At 40.2% G+C, this 17,462-nt stretch overlaps 1 protein-coding gene across 2 annotated transcripts in view; it reads left to right on the top strand.

Moving 5' to 3' along the window:
- cd109 (CD109 molecule) overlaps nt 1-17,462 on the top strand; it is a 108,283-nt gene that overhangs the window by 28,765 nt on the left and 62,056 nt on the right. For both annotated transcript variants that reach the window (XM_062981695.1, XM_062981690.1), the window contains exons 6-8: nt 11,197-11,236; nt 14,565-14,649; nt 16,192-16,285. In XM_062981695.1, coding sequence (XP_062837765.1) covers nt 11,197-11,236; nt 14,565-14,649; nt 16,192-16,285 — 219 coding nt within the window. The remainder of the gene's footprint in view (nt 1-11,196; nt 11,237-14,564; nt 14,650-16,191; nt 16,286-17,462) is intronic.

Genomic DNA, 17,462 nt, shown 5'->3' with positions numbered 1-17,462 from the left:
ATAATCTGGTGGATTGTTTTTGTTTAAATGGCGTCTTTGAATACAAGAGAAGCCATTGGGAAAAAAACTTCACATACTATTTATATAATGAGTGAACATATAAGTCCGTATGTTGTGAAGTAAAGACCTCTTGGTGCTGCTGTAATAGTTTGGCTTTAGGTTCCTACTCTTCCTCCTTCTCTTACTTCCTCCCTATATCTTTACTTTATTTGTTCAGCTGTTTATTTTTCACAGCTTTAGTGGGCTGACATGGGACCAGGCCCAATTCTAGGGAACTGTGTGCTTCCCTTTGTTGTTTCTTTATAAGGATACCAGTAAGGAACGATTAGGTTTTGACCAACAAAGCCAGGCTTACCTTGGGAGCTATATCACATGCCTCAGTCCCAGATGACATAGAATGCAACCATCCATATGGCTTCTACAGTCCCGCCCCAGAATTGATCCTCAGCAGAACGAGGGTGTTTGCTGGTTCCAGAATCCATTATATTGTGGGGAGCCAGTTTTAATGAATAAAGATGTGACCTTGTTTTCTCTAATTGTGTTCTGGTCATGTTTCTGCCTCCTTGCCTTTCACGATGGGTATACTACTATTTATTACTCTATATATTCATGTATGGGGCCCCTGGTGGAGCAGCGGATTAAACTGCTGTGCTGCTGAACTTGTTGACCAAAAGGTCAGCAGTTCGAATCCGGAGAGCAGAGTGAGCTCCCACTGTTAGACCCAGCTTCTGCCAACCTAGCAGTTCAAAAACGTGCAAATGTGAGTAGATCAATAGGTACCACTCCGGAGGGAAGATAACAGCACTCCATGCAGTCATGCCTTCCATATGACCTTGGAAGAATCAATGGACAACGCCGGCTCTTCGGCTTAGAAATTGAGATGAGCACCAACCTCCAGAGTCCGACACGACTAGACTTAATGTTAGGGGAAAACCTTTACCTTTACCTATATTCATGTATAAGTTGACCTCATGTATAAGTTAAGAGGATATTTTGGGACTACAATGATGGATTTTGATATGACCTATGGATAAGTCAAGGGTTATTCCATGAGGTGGGAAAAACACCAGTCGCCTCAGATGGCCAGCGGACCCTGGCTGCAACCATAATTTTCCCACACGGGCATTCAAAAAAGCAGAAGTGGTACCATGTTGGAGAGCATAGAGTGGGTCAGTGCTTCTTTTAGATTAGCTTGAAATGGACTAAGCTCTTGCTTTCTCCCACTTTACTCAGAGAAGGATATTATTCCTTTCTTGACAAGAGTTAAGCTACAGTACTTACATTCACTTGTAGCTAAATTGACCCAGGCCTTTTGGATTGATTTTTTGATTATAAATTTCTTGACATACATGAATATATAGGGAAAATATGCAGTTGCATTTGTACATCCACCAGCAGAGTCTATACACTGGAGACACTATCCAGACCTGAGGGGGTAACTATTGTTGGCAACAGTGCTTGTTTCAAGTATTCAGCCCTGTCATTTCATGTTGACGAAGAGCTTCTGATACCACTTGATTCCCACGGGTGCTAAAGAATAGCTTTTCAGATCACACTGCATGTGGCAGTAATGGCCTTGCCTCAGGATTAGGGATTCTTTAGCATGTGTGCCTGACCAGGAGCTCATTCATACAACATAATTATAGTGTTGTTATTCCACTTTAACTGCCATATACCATCCTATGGAATCTTGGGGTTTGTAGTTTAGTGAGGGACTAGAAAGCTCTGGATGAAATTTTGACACCTCGGAAGTTTTCTCTGAGGGGCTGGAAGATGCAGCCTGAGGGACCTCTGGTCAACCTGGAATTATTTATTTATTTATTTACAGCATTTATATTCTGCCCTTCTCACCCCGAAGGGGACTCAGGGCGGATCACATTACACATATAGGCAAACATTCAATGCCTTTTAACATAGAACAAAGACAAGACAAACATAGGCTCCGAGCGGGCCTCGAGCTCATGACCTCCTGGTCAGAGTGATTCATTGTAGCTGGTTGCAGCTGGCTTGCTCTCCCACCTGTGCCACAGCCCGGGCATGTAGCCACTGCCACAGCAAAATCCTGGCATTTGGGGCTGTATGGGGTCTTAATACTGAGAGGAACTGGGATACATAATCTCAATTCCTCTCGGGATTTGGACCTATGTGGAAGGGCCCTCCAGCATTACTGAAAGATGTCCACACAGTATTTGTTTCCTTCCAAGACAAAGGAAGAAACTATTCCCCAGAGTGAAAATGGAAAAAAAAAGTGATTCCTACTATTTCGGTGAAATTATTTTTTATGTAATATGTATCTTTTGGTACATAGATAGCAGAAAACAACCTTGCTCTATTTTCTACATAATTTCCATTCAGATATTTAAAGATAGGTATGAACCCTGGTTAGTACTTGTACTGATGATGTGGCAGAGAGGAATCTCTTTTTTTTTTGATCCCACCACACACAGTTACCACCAATTATAAAAATGTCTTGATGATGATTTTAACTATATTATTCTATGTTTTAACTATCTTCTTCGCTGCCACCAATGGAGGAGATGTCAGGCAGATGGCACTTATTCTTTTTATGCTTTCTTTGTTTATTTTACTTCAGATGGTGATGTTGCTTAACTTAGTATATGATTGTGACAGAGACTTAGATGGAATAAAAATCAAAACAAGTTTATTGCATGTACAGAGCTTAATGGTTTCTATAGCTTTTTAAAGGCACTTAGATTAATGGTTACAAACAGATGTGAGGTGTTCCAACTTTCAAAATACTTCTTTCTCCAAAACTAAACTAGAACCTGATCCTCTTGGATCCGCTGGGATTAACTTCCCCTAATCCATAGCCTCTATAAATAACCCTAAACAAGTCACCTAACTTGCTTAGTCTGGCCTAATAGAGGTCTGCCTCCCTGGTTTCCTTCAATCCTGAAACCAGTCTGCTCCCTGTGACTGAAAATCACAGACTCCCTAAAATAAGTCACCTTATTTTAGAATTGATTCAAATTTCCTCATTTGAGCCACCCTGATCCTCCACTTGAGAATCAGTCCTTTCCCTGTGACTGGAAATCACAGACTAAGCTGGGTTTTCAAACATTCCCTCTTCTCTTCTCCAAACGGCGGTTGGCTCCGCCCCCGTTGTCATGGTAACCTGTCTTTTAATGCTGAGCTGGTTACCTCCTGGTACTATCAGCTCCAATACTTACCATTTTAAACTTAGCTAAACCTGACTGTTTAAACAAAATCAAATAAACATGTCATCTATAAATTAAAACATCACACTTCTTTACAGTACTCATATGGAAGACCATCAAATAATACCAAATGCTGTAGGCTATATTTCAGAGGAAGAAACTGGTGAACCATCTCTGAGTATTCCTTGCCTAATAAAAGTCTGTGAAATTCCATGTGGTCATCATAAGTCGACATATAACATGATTGCATCATCTCTAAGTTGTCCCTCAAAGTACTTGGTTTCCAAACTGTTGAAATCTCAGTTGTCCTTTTCTGCATAGGTTTCAGCTTGTTGATATCCTTCTAGAGCTGTTGGAGAAAGCCAAATGTTTCATTCTTTATTACTCAGAAAAATAGCTGTACTCAAATACACCATTCTCATGTAAATAAGTCTATAGGTGAGTTAATTTAGCTATCATATTTTCAAAGCAAAGAATTAAAACATTGTCCTGTCATGCCCATGGGACGCTTTGGCATTCTTTTAAAATATCCAATTGATGCCTAAGGGAAGCCCACAAAGCAGGATAGGATTGCAATAGAACTGCCGATATGTGTTTACCAGCAACTGTTGTTGAGAGGCATGCTTCCCATGAAGATTGGCATTGCACAAAAACAATACATATTTTTCCAGATAGCCAAAAGTATTTTCTATAGCTTGTTTAGCATTAGGCACAACACCTTCAGTTTATTTAGTTCTTTTCTTCTGTGAGTGATGCATTCTCTTGAATGCCTTACATCATCTTTTCATGCCAGAAACAATAGAATGGATTGAATAAAGACCATTTCAGCTTAGCAACTGTGGGTTTTTGTTTTGTTTTTTTTGCCTGTTTTCAAGAGTGTGTTTTCAGAAGCTGGACGCCAGAATTGAAGTTATTCCCAGTCTGAGCTCTGTTAGAAAAAACCCAGACACTGTCTGAGTCTTTATGTAGTCAGCGCTTCTTTTTTCTCTACTAGACAAGTTGTATAACAAAACAATATTTTTTGATTCTTATAAACTGCAGATTGTGATCAACTTTGGACATGTGTTTAGTATTGGGGAAATATATAGGGAAAGGAGTAGGATCTTTGCAAGGGAACTGCTGTGATGCTGATTCCTCCCTCTGTTTTTGTGGCTCCTTGAGCATTCTTGCTCATCTAACTAGAGTGTAAACAAAATGCCCCACCTCTGTTTTTGAAATATATTTTTAATTGAAAAGGACCCATTGTGCTCTCTAAGAGGGAAGAGGCAATTTTGACATGTTTCCACAAGCTATTTTTGGCCAGGGGTGTTTCTTCCCCCAAGCTGGAAGTTTGCTGTTTAACTTCTGGTTTTGAAAAAAGGCCTCTTAGACCTAAAAGAGCTCAGCCCTTCCAAACTGGTAAAATTGCTCAGCATAGCCACAGGAGGTCTGAAGAGAGGCATTTTTTTTAGTTAAATGGAATATCAGAAAAATCGAAGTAGAGGGTTGGAAGAGGTTCATCCCCTTGAGGTTCCGTTTGGGGTATATGTGTCTTTATAAGATTTCAGAAAGCCCACCAACCCTGAACTAACCTTAATTGACTATTTCTAAAGATTGGAAGTAATTAATTGCAAGCAACACATTTACCTGTACCTAATTAATTTGCAGGGAAGGGATTAATGAGTTTTTTAATTTTTTTAATTGTTGTTTTGTCATTTTATCCCACTCCCACCCTCCCACCCTCCCCTCCTTGTACATACACTTTATACAACAAACTACAGAAATTACATTTGAAATATCAATCTCAATCTTAATTTTTCCACTCCACATCTTAGTACATTCTCTAAATAGTTCTTAACTGGTTCCCACATCCCCTTGATTATTGCAATATTTTCAATTTTATCTATATTATTCCATTTGCAATTTGTGATTTCTACATTTAACATATCAATTATATACTTATACCAATTCGTCAGAGTCCATTTTGTTTTATCTTTCCAACCGCTCACTAAAACAATTTGTGCACATGCTATTAATTTGTCAATCATTTTTTCTTTTTGTATATTCTTCACTTCTGTTATCCTTGCATGTAGTACATTTCTATTAACTATTACTATTTGTAGATTTAGCATTCTATTGATTTCTCCTTCAATCATTCTCCAGTATTCTTGCACCCAATCGCACTCCCATATCATATGATTGAACACCCCTCTTTGTTCACAACCGTGCCAACACCTATCTTTCATCCCTGGTAAAAACCGTGAAAGTTGTGCAGGAGTTCTGTACCATTTTTGTAACATTTTCCTTCTTGCTTCCCTTAATACATTGTACTTTTCTTTTGCTATATTACTTATTTCCCTTTGTATATCTTCCCTCTCAATTTCCATGTCCATTCTCCATGTTTGGAAAATTTCCTCTACTATTTCTTCTTTTACCGTTATAATTTGTTCATACAGATCTCCTGCCACCTTCTTTTCCTCTCTCAAACATTTCCTAATCACCTTCTCAAATGGACTGTCCTGTTCTCTAATTTTTTCTCTCAATCTAAAAATTTCCTGTCTTATAGCCCAGCTTTGAATCCAATTCCCTGATCCTATCCAATTCTGAATTTCTTTTTGTTCTACAGGGTCTCCATCTATTGTATACAAATCCTCCACTAACCTTTTCCCTCTACTTTCAATTGATCTCAATGTTCTGCCTATAATTTCGTTGTTATTGTAATTAATTTGCCATATAGTTGCCATCTTATTCTCATTGCCTGGATTTAGCTTCTTCTTTCTTTTTCTCCACACTTTTATTGTTCCTTTAAAAGGTTCCTTAAATTCTGCTTCTTCTCTCCTACTCCATTCCCTAAATATTATTTCTTTTTCTTTAGTATTATTTATTATCTTCTCCATATTTGCCCATTTTTTTTTAGTATACTGTATTTCCAATAATCTTTGGATTTGAAACGCATCGTGATAGACTTCTAAACTTGGAATCTGTCAGGACCCAGGCTGCAGAGCACCAATAACCTTACACAGAGGCCAGAATCTATCTAATATCTTTATTATAGAAATATATAAAATCAATAAAAACAAGTGAAGAATATAGTTCAGAAGCAGACCTTTCAGGAAAGGCCAAAAATAGTCCAGAAATGTATTGTCCAATATAAGATATTAGAGTTCAAAGTTTTAATCCACTTGACCGAAACACACACTTTGCCAAGCAAAGTGTGGGGAAATGACAGAGTCTTTAAAGTCCAATGTAGCTTGACAACAAGGCTGGAAAATAAACTTGATTCTTGGCTAGATCAAAGACTTGGAACGAGGCAAACATGAAGCATGAACGAAGTCCAAGGAAGTCCGTGAAACAAGGCAAGGCTGGAAACTTGATCCGGGAAACAAGGAACTGGGGTTACGAAGTCCACACACGATCTCTCTCCTCAAGCTGAACAATTGACTCCGCAAGGTTCCCCTTGCGGCAAAACCCCTATATAGGGTCTTGTTTTCCCGCCAACAGAACACTTTCCCTGGAGAACAAGAAGCGAAACCCAACTCTGTCCAGATGCATGACTCCTTAGAGTTTCCCAAGGGAAGCAGACCTAATCAGCTAGTTGTTTGGCAGCGATTCTGAGACTCCGGCGATTTGCCTCCCTGACTCCTCTATCTCTATTATAATTGTCCTTTCGGGAAAACGGGGGAGAATTCTGCCCAAGGCTTGTTTGGTTAACTTCCTGAGGACAAACATTCTCCAGGTGGAGAGGCTCCGATTCAAGCTGAACCGGTGGAAATCCCATGTTTTCCTCCTCATCTGCCACAATAGCACTAGGAACGGGACTACAAGGCCCATGAGACATCACACTATCCCCCAGCCTCCCTCTTCCTCTTTTGCATTTAACCATTTGTCCCTTATTCTGGGCCTTTTTCCTCCGACTGCCCATTTTCTTATTCTCCTGTCCCATGTCTTTAGTGTCTTCCTATCTACTGTGTTCGGTAATGTTTGAAATAAATATGTCAATTTTGGTATTATAAACATTTTTAGTGCCCTTATTCTGTCCACTCTTGTTAGTGTTTTTCCTTCCCAATTCTTAAACTGTTTCTCTATTACCTTCCATTTTTGTTTATAATTCCCCTTGACTATACTCTTTGGGTTTTTATATATCCATACTCCTAAGTATTTCAGCTTCTTTAATCCTAATCTTAACCCTGATATTTTCCTAATCTCCAGTTGTTCCCTTGGTGGGGTATTAAGACATAGTATCTCTGACTTTTTAATATTAATTAAGCCTTATTTCTTCCTTTTGTCCTCCTTCCTTTTCTATTTTGTACCCTGTCCAATTGGTGCTATTCCTGATACTTTCAGCTAGCATTTCTATCGCTATTACAAATAAAGTGGGGGATAATGGACAACCTTGTTTTGTACCATTTAAAATTGGTATCTCTCCTGTCCTTCCATTATTCACCCTTATTTTTGCTTTACAGTTGCTGTACAATTGTTGCAGTGTTTTGCAAAAGTTTTCCCCCATATTCAACTGTTGACATAATCTTAACAGATAATTGTGATTGACTTTATCAAATGCTTTGTAAACATCCAATTTGAGAATTCCCATTTTTTTCTTATTCGAATTTGCATGATTCATTGCAATTACTACATTTTTTATTGGATCCCCAATTTTTCTTCCCTTCACAAATCCATATTGATCCTCTTTGATTATTTTTGGCATTATTGTTTCCAATCTTTTTGCTAAAATTTTTGTAAATATTTTATAATCTTGATTGCATAGACTAATGGGTCTGTATGACCCTGGTTGTGTTGAATCTCTCCCCTTTTTGGGTATAGTTATAATTTCTGATACTTTCCATGTTAGGGGGACTTTTTGCTTAGTGTATATTTCATTGAACAACTCTGTTAGGTGTGGTGCCAACTCTTCCATAAATGCTTTATAATATTCTGCTGGAAATCCATCTGGCCCTGGTGACTTGCCTCCCTTTAACCCTTTAATTGCCCTTATTGTTTCCTCTTGCGTTATTGGTTGGTTTAATAATTCTCTGTCTTCCTCTGCAATTTTTTCTCTGATATTTAAGTTCCCTTGCATTACCCTCTCTTCCTTATATAGATCTTTATAATATTTTGCCATTATCTCCCTAATCTTACTTTGCTCCTCTTGTTCTTTCCCATTTTCGTCTTTCAATCTCTTTATCCATGTTTTTTCTTTTTTCTTTTTCAAATAGTAAGACATCCTCTTCATTGATTTTATATTCCAACTTTGGGAATAGCTTTTAACGTATAGATATTTATTTATTATATTCCTTTCCTCAAATGCTTCTAATTGGTTTTTTTTCTCCTTTAGTTCTCTCCAAATCTGTCTATCCTTAGTCCTTTTATGTTTGTCTTGCAGGGTTTCTATTTCTTTTATTCTCTTATCCTGTTCATTCCTCCATCTTCTTCTAAGATTTACCTCTAAACTTATACAGTGACCCCTTATCACTGCCTTACTTGCATCCCAAATTATATCTTTAGTTACTTGTCCATTGGCATTGGTCTCGAAATATTTCTTTCTTTCCTAATTGTTTCATATTCTTCCTCTCTACTGTTTAAAACTGTGTTATATCTCCAGGTTCTTTCTTTTCTTTCTATTTCTAATTTTACTTTTACTCTTAATGGTGCATGATCCGATAAATGTATTGGAAGTGTTTTTGCCTCTAGAATCACTGATTGGTTTGTATTTTTCCCCAGAATATAATCTATTTTGCTATATATGTCATGTCTTCCCAAATAATATGTCCATCTATTATTCTCTGGTTCCCCTTCTAATAAATCATTCATGTTGTATTCCCTTATATTTAACTTTCTATTACTATTTTGCCTTGTTGTTACCAATTCCAGGTTATAATCTCCTGCACAATACACTTCTCCTTGTGCAAACTTATCAATTTCCCCAAATAGCTTTTTAAAATACTTTTTTTGATTTTTGTTTGGGGCATATATACACACTAAAGTGATTCTAATTTTTTCAATTTTCCCTTTAATCATTACCCATCTCCCATCTGAATCCCTTTTTACCATTTCCACTTGGAAGTCTATTGTATTTTTAATTAAAATTGCCACACCCCGTGCTCTATTTGAACCTCTCGATTCATACACCTGTCCCCAAATCCTATCATTAAATAATGGAGTATGGTCCTTTCTCTTATGACATTCTTGTAAAAGCAGAATGCCAACTTTATAATCCTTTACCATTTTCATAACTTTTTCCCTTCTTTGTGGAGTTGATAAACCATTAACATTATGAGACATTATTACTACTTCACCCATAACCAGGTGTTATTTGCATTTACCCTCCTGTAGTTTCTTTCCCCTGTCTGCTTGTCTTCCCATCCTCCCCCATGCCCCCCAGAGTCCAGACCTCTCCCTCCTCCCATCAGAGGGAGACCTGAAAGAGTTTTCCCTTTGTTCTCTTCCATTCCCAGACTCCCTCCCATCGGTGACTGCGTTGCCATCCACTGCTCTCCCCTCCTGCATCTTCTTTTACCCCTTTAACCCCATTTGTCCAAATTTCATTATTCCACAAATGTTAGGCTGTTCATTCTTAAGTCTCTGTACAAGATCTCGTTTCAATTCTTCTATTCTCCTCTCTAATTTTCTGTTTTTTAAGATCTCTTAATTGTTTTTCTATAGATTTAATTTGTTCTAAATCCAGGTCCTTCAAATTCCTTAAAGTTCTCTTTTCTTCCCTGTCCTTTGGATCTCCCATTGCAAATAGACTCTGAAGTAAGTCTGTCTCTGTTGGTCCGCCTCTCTCTGCAGTCTCCAGCTCCCTCGATGCTTCTTGTCCAGTCGGCTTGTCCTTGGTCTTATCTGATTCCTCCTCCAGACCGTCTGTTTCTTTTCCGTCTGTATCCAGTTTTAACTGTTTAAGCATTTTCCTCCCACTTTCCAGGTCGGAAGCTTTATATAATTTATTGTCTTTATATACAATTAGGGTGGCTGGAAAAGCCCAGGTATAACGTTGTCCTTTCCTTTCCAAAGTTCCTGTAATTTCCCTCATTTCTGCTCTCTTTCCCAATGTCTCTGAAGATAAATCCAGGAGTGGCCATACTTTACTGCCAGCCAAGGTCAGGTTCTTCATTTTCCTCAATTTTCGATAAACAATGTCCCTTTCAGCCTCCCTTGTGAACCATATCAAAATATCCTTGGGTTTCCTGCCTCCTCTGAAAGCCCAATGTATCCTCTCGATTTCCTGCGATGGGACTTGAGCATTTGTTGTAAGCCATTCAGTTATAACTCCCTTCAGATTCTCCTTTATCTGAAGACTCTCTCCTGCTGCTCTCAAACGCAGATTGGCTCTTCGGGATCTGTCCTCGAGGTCAGCAACTTTATCTAGAAGTTTTCTATTAATGTCTCTCAGAATGATTAATTCACCTTTTTGTCTTCTGATCTCCGCTGCTGCCTCCTTTATCTTTTCTTGGCATTCTTCCACTTTATTCTCTATCAGCCCGAGTTTGCTATTAATTTGTGTGATTTGCTCTCTTGTCTGCTCATTTCCCTGTCTTAAAATCTCCATGTTTAATTTAAGATGTTCCAATGTAGTTATAATTTTGTTCAATTTTTCTTCCTCCCCTTCCTTCTCCTTTCTGTCCGCCATACTCACAGTTGTCCGGACTTCTGTTTGGATTCTGAGATTTATGGCTTCAGTCACCTTTGATTGTGACCTCCCAGCCTTCTCTCTTTTCTCCTTTGATCCGGACTCCAGTTAAGGAGAGATTTATGACCCTTTATGGGTTTTTTGAGGCTTTAATTGCCTTTATAGTTAGGAGAACAATTAGGCACGTCTACTCTCGTTGACGCATGCGCAGCTCCCCCGGGAAGGGATTAATGAGTATGCCACAAAGTTGCATTTCAAAAGTGAAGAAATGCATAAGAGCAAAGATATTTTATTTGTGTAATTAATCTATCTCATTGGAAGCTTTTTGTCAAAAATCATTTTCTGCTTTAGATAAAAACAAATAATACCATTTAAGCCTGTGTTTCATGCACTTTGTTTTTATTTCCGTAGGACCAGGTACACCATCAGACATTTACTGTCATGGAATATGGTGAGTGACAACTGCATGCATATGGAAAGCACATACTGTAGTGAAAACTCTCTCTCTCTGTGTGTGTATATATATATATATATATATATATATATATATATATATATATAAAAGGAGAATTGCGTCGCTCCACTGGGCAAAACAACAAAACTAAAGGCCCCCCAGCCTAGAAAATTGACAACACAACCCCTGTCACGTCTCTACGTTCTTACAAACAAAATATACATCCCCAACCTCCATGGGGCCTAAAAAATCCCAAAAACTGGAATGCTCCATCTGCGCCTGCTCCAAAGGCCAGCTCGCGCACGGACAGAACAACCCTAGCCTCCCTTCCCTCAACTGCCGACTGAGAGGGAAAAGGAAAGGGCCTGACGCCACCAGGCATGCTGGGAGTTGGAGTCCAAACACACCCGGAGAGACCTAGCCTGCCTTACCTTCTTCCACCCCTGCTACTTCAGGCTCCATTTAACGACCTGGAGGGAGGTGGAGATGTCTACACTAACGGCGCCAGGGCAGGAGGGAGCACTGAGGCCTGCATGGAGCCCCCTGCTGCCGCCGCCGCCACCCTCCACTGAGGCCTGGCCGGGAGTGGGGCCAGGGGAGGCAGCGAGGAGACGGCCCCTCGGGCCTTCTTTCTCTCCTTGCCCTGTCAGCCCTGTGGGAGACTGGCATGGCAGAGGCTCCCAGTGAAACCCCTGCCCTGGCGGGGCTCCCCTTCCCCGCTGCCCTAGATAGGTGAGTCCTTCAGCTGCGCCTGTACGGAGGTTACGAAAGGACAGGCGAAGGACGCGCTACCCGGTCAGTTGCCCCTTCTTCCCAGGAGGAGGAGGAGGGAAAAGAAGGGAAGACAAATCCCCGCCTGCCCCTCTCCCTCATGACACAAGGCAGCAAAGTTGTGCCCAGATCGCTCTGTTACTTTCTTCTCTCAGCCTCCTTGACGTCTCCGTCCGGGTGAGAAAAAAAGGGCCGCCCTCTAAGGCCTCTCTCTCTTCACCAGGCCTGGACCCAACCACCCCCGACACCTCGGGGAAGGAGGCGGAAGGGCTCTGGCTCTCCCTCCTGAAAGGTTCTCTGCCTCCGTTTTGGCAGGAGGAACAACCAGGGTTGATTTACAACAGGCATAGGGCAACTTGGGCCCTCCCTCCAGGTGTTTTGGACTCCAACTCCCACAATTCCCAACAGCCTCAAACCCAGGGGGAAAAGGAAGGCTGTTGAGGCTGTTACGAATTGGAAGAGTTGAAGTCCAAAACACCGGGAGATACTAATCAAGCAACTCCATGGCAACATGTACACCTGCCTCAATCAGACAAGAGTTCTTTCTTTCACCATGGACATTCCACAGATACGTATATCAACCCCTTTGTGGCCCACCTTAATTAACACTGAACAGTCTTGCAGCTTCAAAGCCAGGCTCCCTCTTAGGCCACACCAAAAAATATAATCCAGTTCAGTGTGCATTTTAAACAGTTGTGAACAAAGGACCTCATAGAATCCTGTTCTAAGCAGATAATATAAGATTATACATATAATATGTAATAATTACTGTGGTCTAATAAGAATACAGAACAATATAATGTCTAAAATCAGAACACTAAATAACACTCAGAAGACAGGGGAATTCCACACAGGAAACAATCAGGCCCAGCTAACACCTCCCAACAAAGGATCCCCTCAGCCAAGAAGCACCCAGCCTTGGAAGCTGCAAGGCCATTCAAGGTAACTAATTGCAACATTCATACTTGCTGCACTGAGACTATTCATTGCTATTCGACCTGGCCAACCAAGAATTCCACAAGGTAGAAAGTGCCCACACTTGAAACCAGCAAGGCTATTCAGTGCTGTTCAACCTGGCCAACCAAGATTTCTCCTACATGGAAAACCCTCATATTTTAAAGCCATCAGGCCATTCCATCCCATTCAACCACCCCAAGGAAGGAGGCCCCTATATACAAAGTGGCCAGACTTTCAAACAGCGAGGCTATTCAGTGCAATTCCAATTGGCCACAGCAACGCGTGGCAGGGCACACACACACACACACACACACACAGAGGGGGGGGGGAATACACAATGGCAAAGTTAAGGTCTAAGAAGAAGTCTTCAAGGGGGTATGCTGTTGACAAAATATGTCTCACTAATTAAATGTCTTTTGCTCAGATAAAAGTGTAAAACTTCAGGTATGATAATTTTTTAAATTAATCTTCCTTTAGCATTCTAAATGTGTACGTAAACTGTCTAGGAATTTTCTGGATCCTCCAATATGAGTGTATGGTAATTTCTGGCAGAAGTATACCATATAACCACTGGAGGACCTAGAACTTTACTAGGGAATACCTATTTTGTCAGATACGGGCAGGTGAAAATGGGGTATATGGGTTGTACTATAATATCCTGTGTCCCCTTTCTCAGTTAACCTGATAATTTACATCTCAATTAGTAATTTCAGATTATTATACTTGTGCTCAATGGCCTTGTGGCTGATCAAGTCCAATCAAATGCCACATGTTAATAATATCAGTGTTCTATTTTACATTTTTGCATATTGTCTGATGTGTTAAAGAATTCAAACTAAGACATTTAATTAAGAATTAATGCTGAGATTATCTAATTGGACTCCCAGCAAGAGGGAGAGGGAAAATAACTATGAGGCATCTGAAGGAGCCCACTGTTAAGATGTGGAAGTTAAGCAATATATGTTAAACAATAGAAGTTTGACAATAAAAAGAGAACTACTTTGTAGAACTCATGTTCTGAGCCAGGAAAAGGTCTCTTCATAGGAGCCCCCGGTGGCGTAGTGGGTTAAAGCCTTGTGACTTGAAGGTTGGGCTGCTGATCTGCAAGCTGCCAGGTTCGAATCTCACCCGGGGAGAACGCGGATGAGCTCCCTCTATCAGCTCCAGCTCCATGCGGGGACATGAGAGAAGCCTCCCACAAGGATGGTAAAACGTCAAAAGATCCAGGCGTCCCCTGGGCAACGTCCTTGCAGACAGCCAATTCTCTCACTCCAGAAGCGACTTGCAGTTTCTTAAGTTGCTCCTGACACGAAAAAAAAAGGAATGGCAACTAATTTTCTTGGCTGTTTTTGTTTATTGAACATGGCTACTTAGGAATAATAGTTCATTTCAGCACTCTCAATGGCATATTTATTAAAGGGATTCATATCCTTATCAAAAAGTTTCAATTCACAGCATTCTTTGTGAAAATGAAAATGGTATAAACCAGAACTTATATGTAAGGGTAGTACAGACCAGGCCATAATATATGTTGGTACTAAACCATTATGTATATGATCGCCATTGTGTAATTTAAATTATACTGTTTCTTTTGCAGTGTTACCAAAGTTTGAGGTCTTTCTAACAACACCACTATATTACTCTCCAAAAGCTACAAATTTCAATGGTACTGTCACAGCAAAGTAGGTAAAAATAAATGTTATGTCATTTGAGATTAGATGTACTTGTAAAATACATGTAGACCTAGAGAACTAGTAGTTTTGTTCTTTTTTTTGGTGGAGGGAATGCTATAGAGATATGTTGAAAAATAGCATTATTTAAGATAGTTGGCAAAAAAAATAGTTGGCAATAGTTTCAGTTGTTAGACTGAATAACCTGTTATTTTTAATCTGTTTGAAAAACAGAGATTTTGCCAGCGCATAAAAAACAGTAGTGTTTCTGAAGTGTTTTTTAGTTGCCCCAAAATATATACTCTCCCAAAACACAACTTGTTGTATATCATGCACTCAAGACATGAAAATAAAGTTGATTTTGATAAAAATAACATATTTGGTTTACTCACAACCATCATGTGTTCAGCAAACACAGGTGTCTTAATATTTGCACTAAAATGTGCGATGCAAGGCCAGAAGTTATTTTTGTTCTTTACAATATGGTCTGTCTACCTGATTTTTATGAAACAAATTGCATTTACAAAACTTACTAGTCAAACAAAACTTATTAGGCCTGTTTCAGATATGTTTGAGATAATTCCCTGGCCATCCAGCCAGGGCATCTCTCTTATAACAAAACAGCTATCAAAGGTCACATGAGGAGCTGCGGTGGCATAATGGGTTAAACCTTTGTGCTGGTTGGACCTGAAGGTTGGGTTGCTGAAATGGGGTGAGTTCCCATCCGTTAGCTCTAGCTTGCTGGGACATGAAAATAGCCTCCCAGCAGGATAGTAACACATCTGCGCGTCCCCTGGGCAATGTCTCTGTAGACAACCAATTTTCACATACCAGAAGTGACTTGCACTATGTTCTCAAGTCACTTCTGACACGATAAAATAAAATAATAATAAAAAACAGGTCATATAGTCAAAAGGAGAGAGAGAGAACACACATGGCCTGCAGTATGTCTGTCTGATCATGTGGTCTGCAGCACCTTTTATAACTTCTCAGGAACCAAAAAGTAAAGGAAGCTGCCTATCTTATTGTTATTCAAAAAAGCTTTGCTTCTGAGGATGTATTCACACTGTAGAATTAATGCAGTTTGACATCACTGTAACTGCTATGGATCACTGCTATGGAATCCTGGAATTTATAGTTTGTTGAGGCATCAGTACTCTTTGTCAGAGAAGGCAGAAGACCTTATAAAACTACAACTTCCATGATTTTATAGCATTGAACTAAGGTGATGTCAAACGTCTACAGTGAGGATGCACCCCAGATGTGAGGGCAGTCTCTTCTGAATGGCCCTGTGTAGACTAGAATATATCAAGGAGTACTGCTGGTAAAAAGGTGTTTGCTACTACTAGTGGTCTTTGTAAAAGATGAAGAAAAGTTTTTCCCCCCTGTGCTGGATATTCATTTCAGTGAGCCTGCATGGTTTGAATGTGCTTCTATATTCTCTTCCATAAAGGGAATGGTCCTTTCTGTTTTCCAGAGATAAAATGTATTGTCAGTATGTTCAAATATAATATTGTTTTCAGAAACTGAAAGTGATTTTTGTGGCTATTTCAGGTACACGTATGGAAAGCCAGTGAAAGGGAAACTGACTGTTACTTGCTTTTCAATGTTCTATGGAAAGAAGAGAAATATCACTAAAATGCTGGAGGTGGGTGAGCTGTGACCAGTGTACTTACTTACTTACTTACTTAGGCGATCCCTTGTAGTTCGAGGATGATGGTCCTCCATTTCTTGGAAGACGCCTGTGCGTGATTTTTTTTTATGTGTGGAGGTCAGTGCACGTCCGGTCAACACACATTCTTCACAGTTTGAGGTCCCAGCAGTGGTGTGATTAACACAATGACAGTGGCTTCTCAGTCTGTTGCAGCCTTCTTCCGCCTTCACAGCCATTGTAACATGTACCATGTTATCCTCCGCCTGCTCTGCCGTTGAGGTCTTTGGGTCTTTGGATTGTTCTTCGTCTGGATCCTCCCCTGTGGCCACTCCTGGGAGTGTGTGACTCCCATGGTTGTGCCCCCAGGTTCATTGGAACACGCAAGCCCCCTCACCACATCAAGGTGACAATCCATCGATGTAACCAGCGTATGATAGTGAAGGCAATAGAGAAACTGAGCAGAAAGAAAGGAGAGTTCCCCCTCCTTTCTCCCACCTCTCTCCAAGTCATCGGTATATTTTTGCTGACAAAGGTACATGGTGACAGTCAAAAGCTCTTTGGAGCTTCATGGCCAGTGCTATGATGACAAGAGATGAAAAAGATAAGCGTGACCATCCAATAAGGCAGAATTGGGTTTGGCTTCAACTGGACAATCAGGACTCCATTTCCACTGTCACAATTCAGGAGCAGAGAGGTGTGAACACCTCAGCAGAATCTGGAGCCCACCTAAAGTAGCAATGCTTCGGACTAACCCTGGATTCAGTTGTGCGTGTAGATGGGTCCATAACTTCTGATTCTCCAGATGTTTTGGACTCCAACTCTTTGAATTTCAGGATGTATGTTAACTGAGGCTAGAACCATCTGGTAAGGTAAAGGTAAAGGTTTTCCCCTGACGTTAAGTCCAGTCATGTCTGACTCTGGGGGTTGATGCTCATCTCCATTTCTATGCCAAAAAGCCGGCGTTGTCTGTAGACATCTCCAAGGTCATGTGGCTGGCATGACTGCATGGAGAACCATCTGGAGTACAGAAAAAAATGCTGTCCTACTTGCTTAGGCTAGTGCTCAGGCTTCATGTGGAAATATTTATGGGTTTAGGAAGTTCTCCTTTGTCTGTTATTGTATAAGTAGTATCCTGTGATTAGTGTGATTAATATCCCTGCAGTGTCTTCTG

The sequence above is a fragment of the Anolis carolinensis genome, chromosome 1 (genome assembly GCF_035594765.1).
Source record: "Anolis carolinensis isolate JA03-04 chromosome 1, rAnoCar3.1.pri, whole genome shotgun sequence".
Lineage (NCBI taxonomy): Eukaryota > Metazoa > Chordata > Lepidosauria > Squamata > Dactyloidae > Anolis > Anolis carolinensis.
Note: the sequence above shows the minus strand (reverse complement) of the source record. Positions and strands in the feature narration are given on the sequence as shown.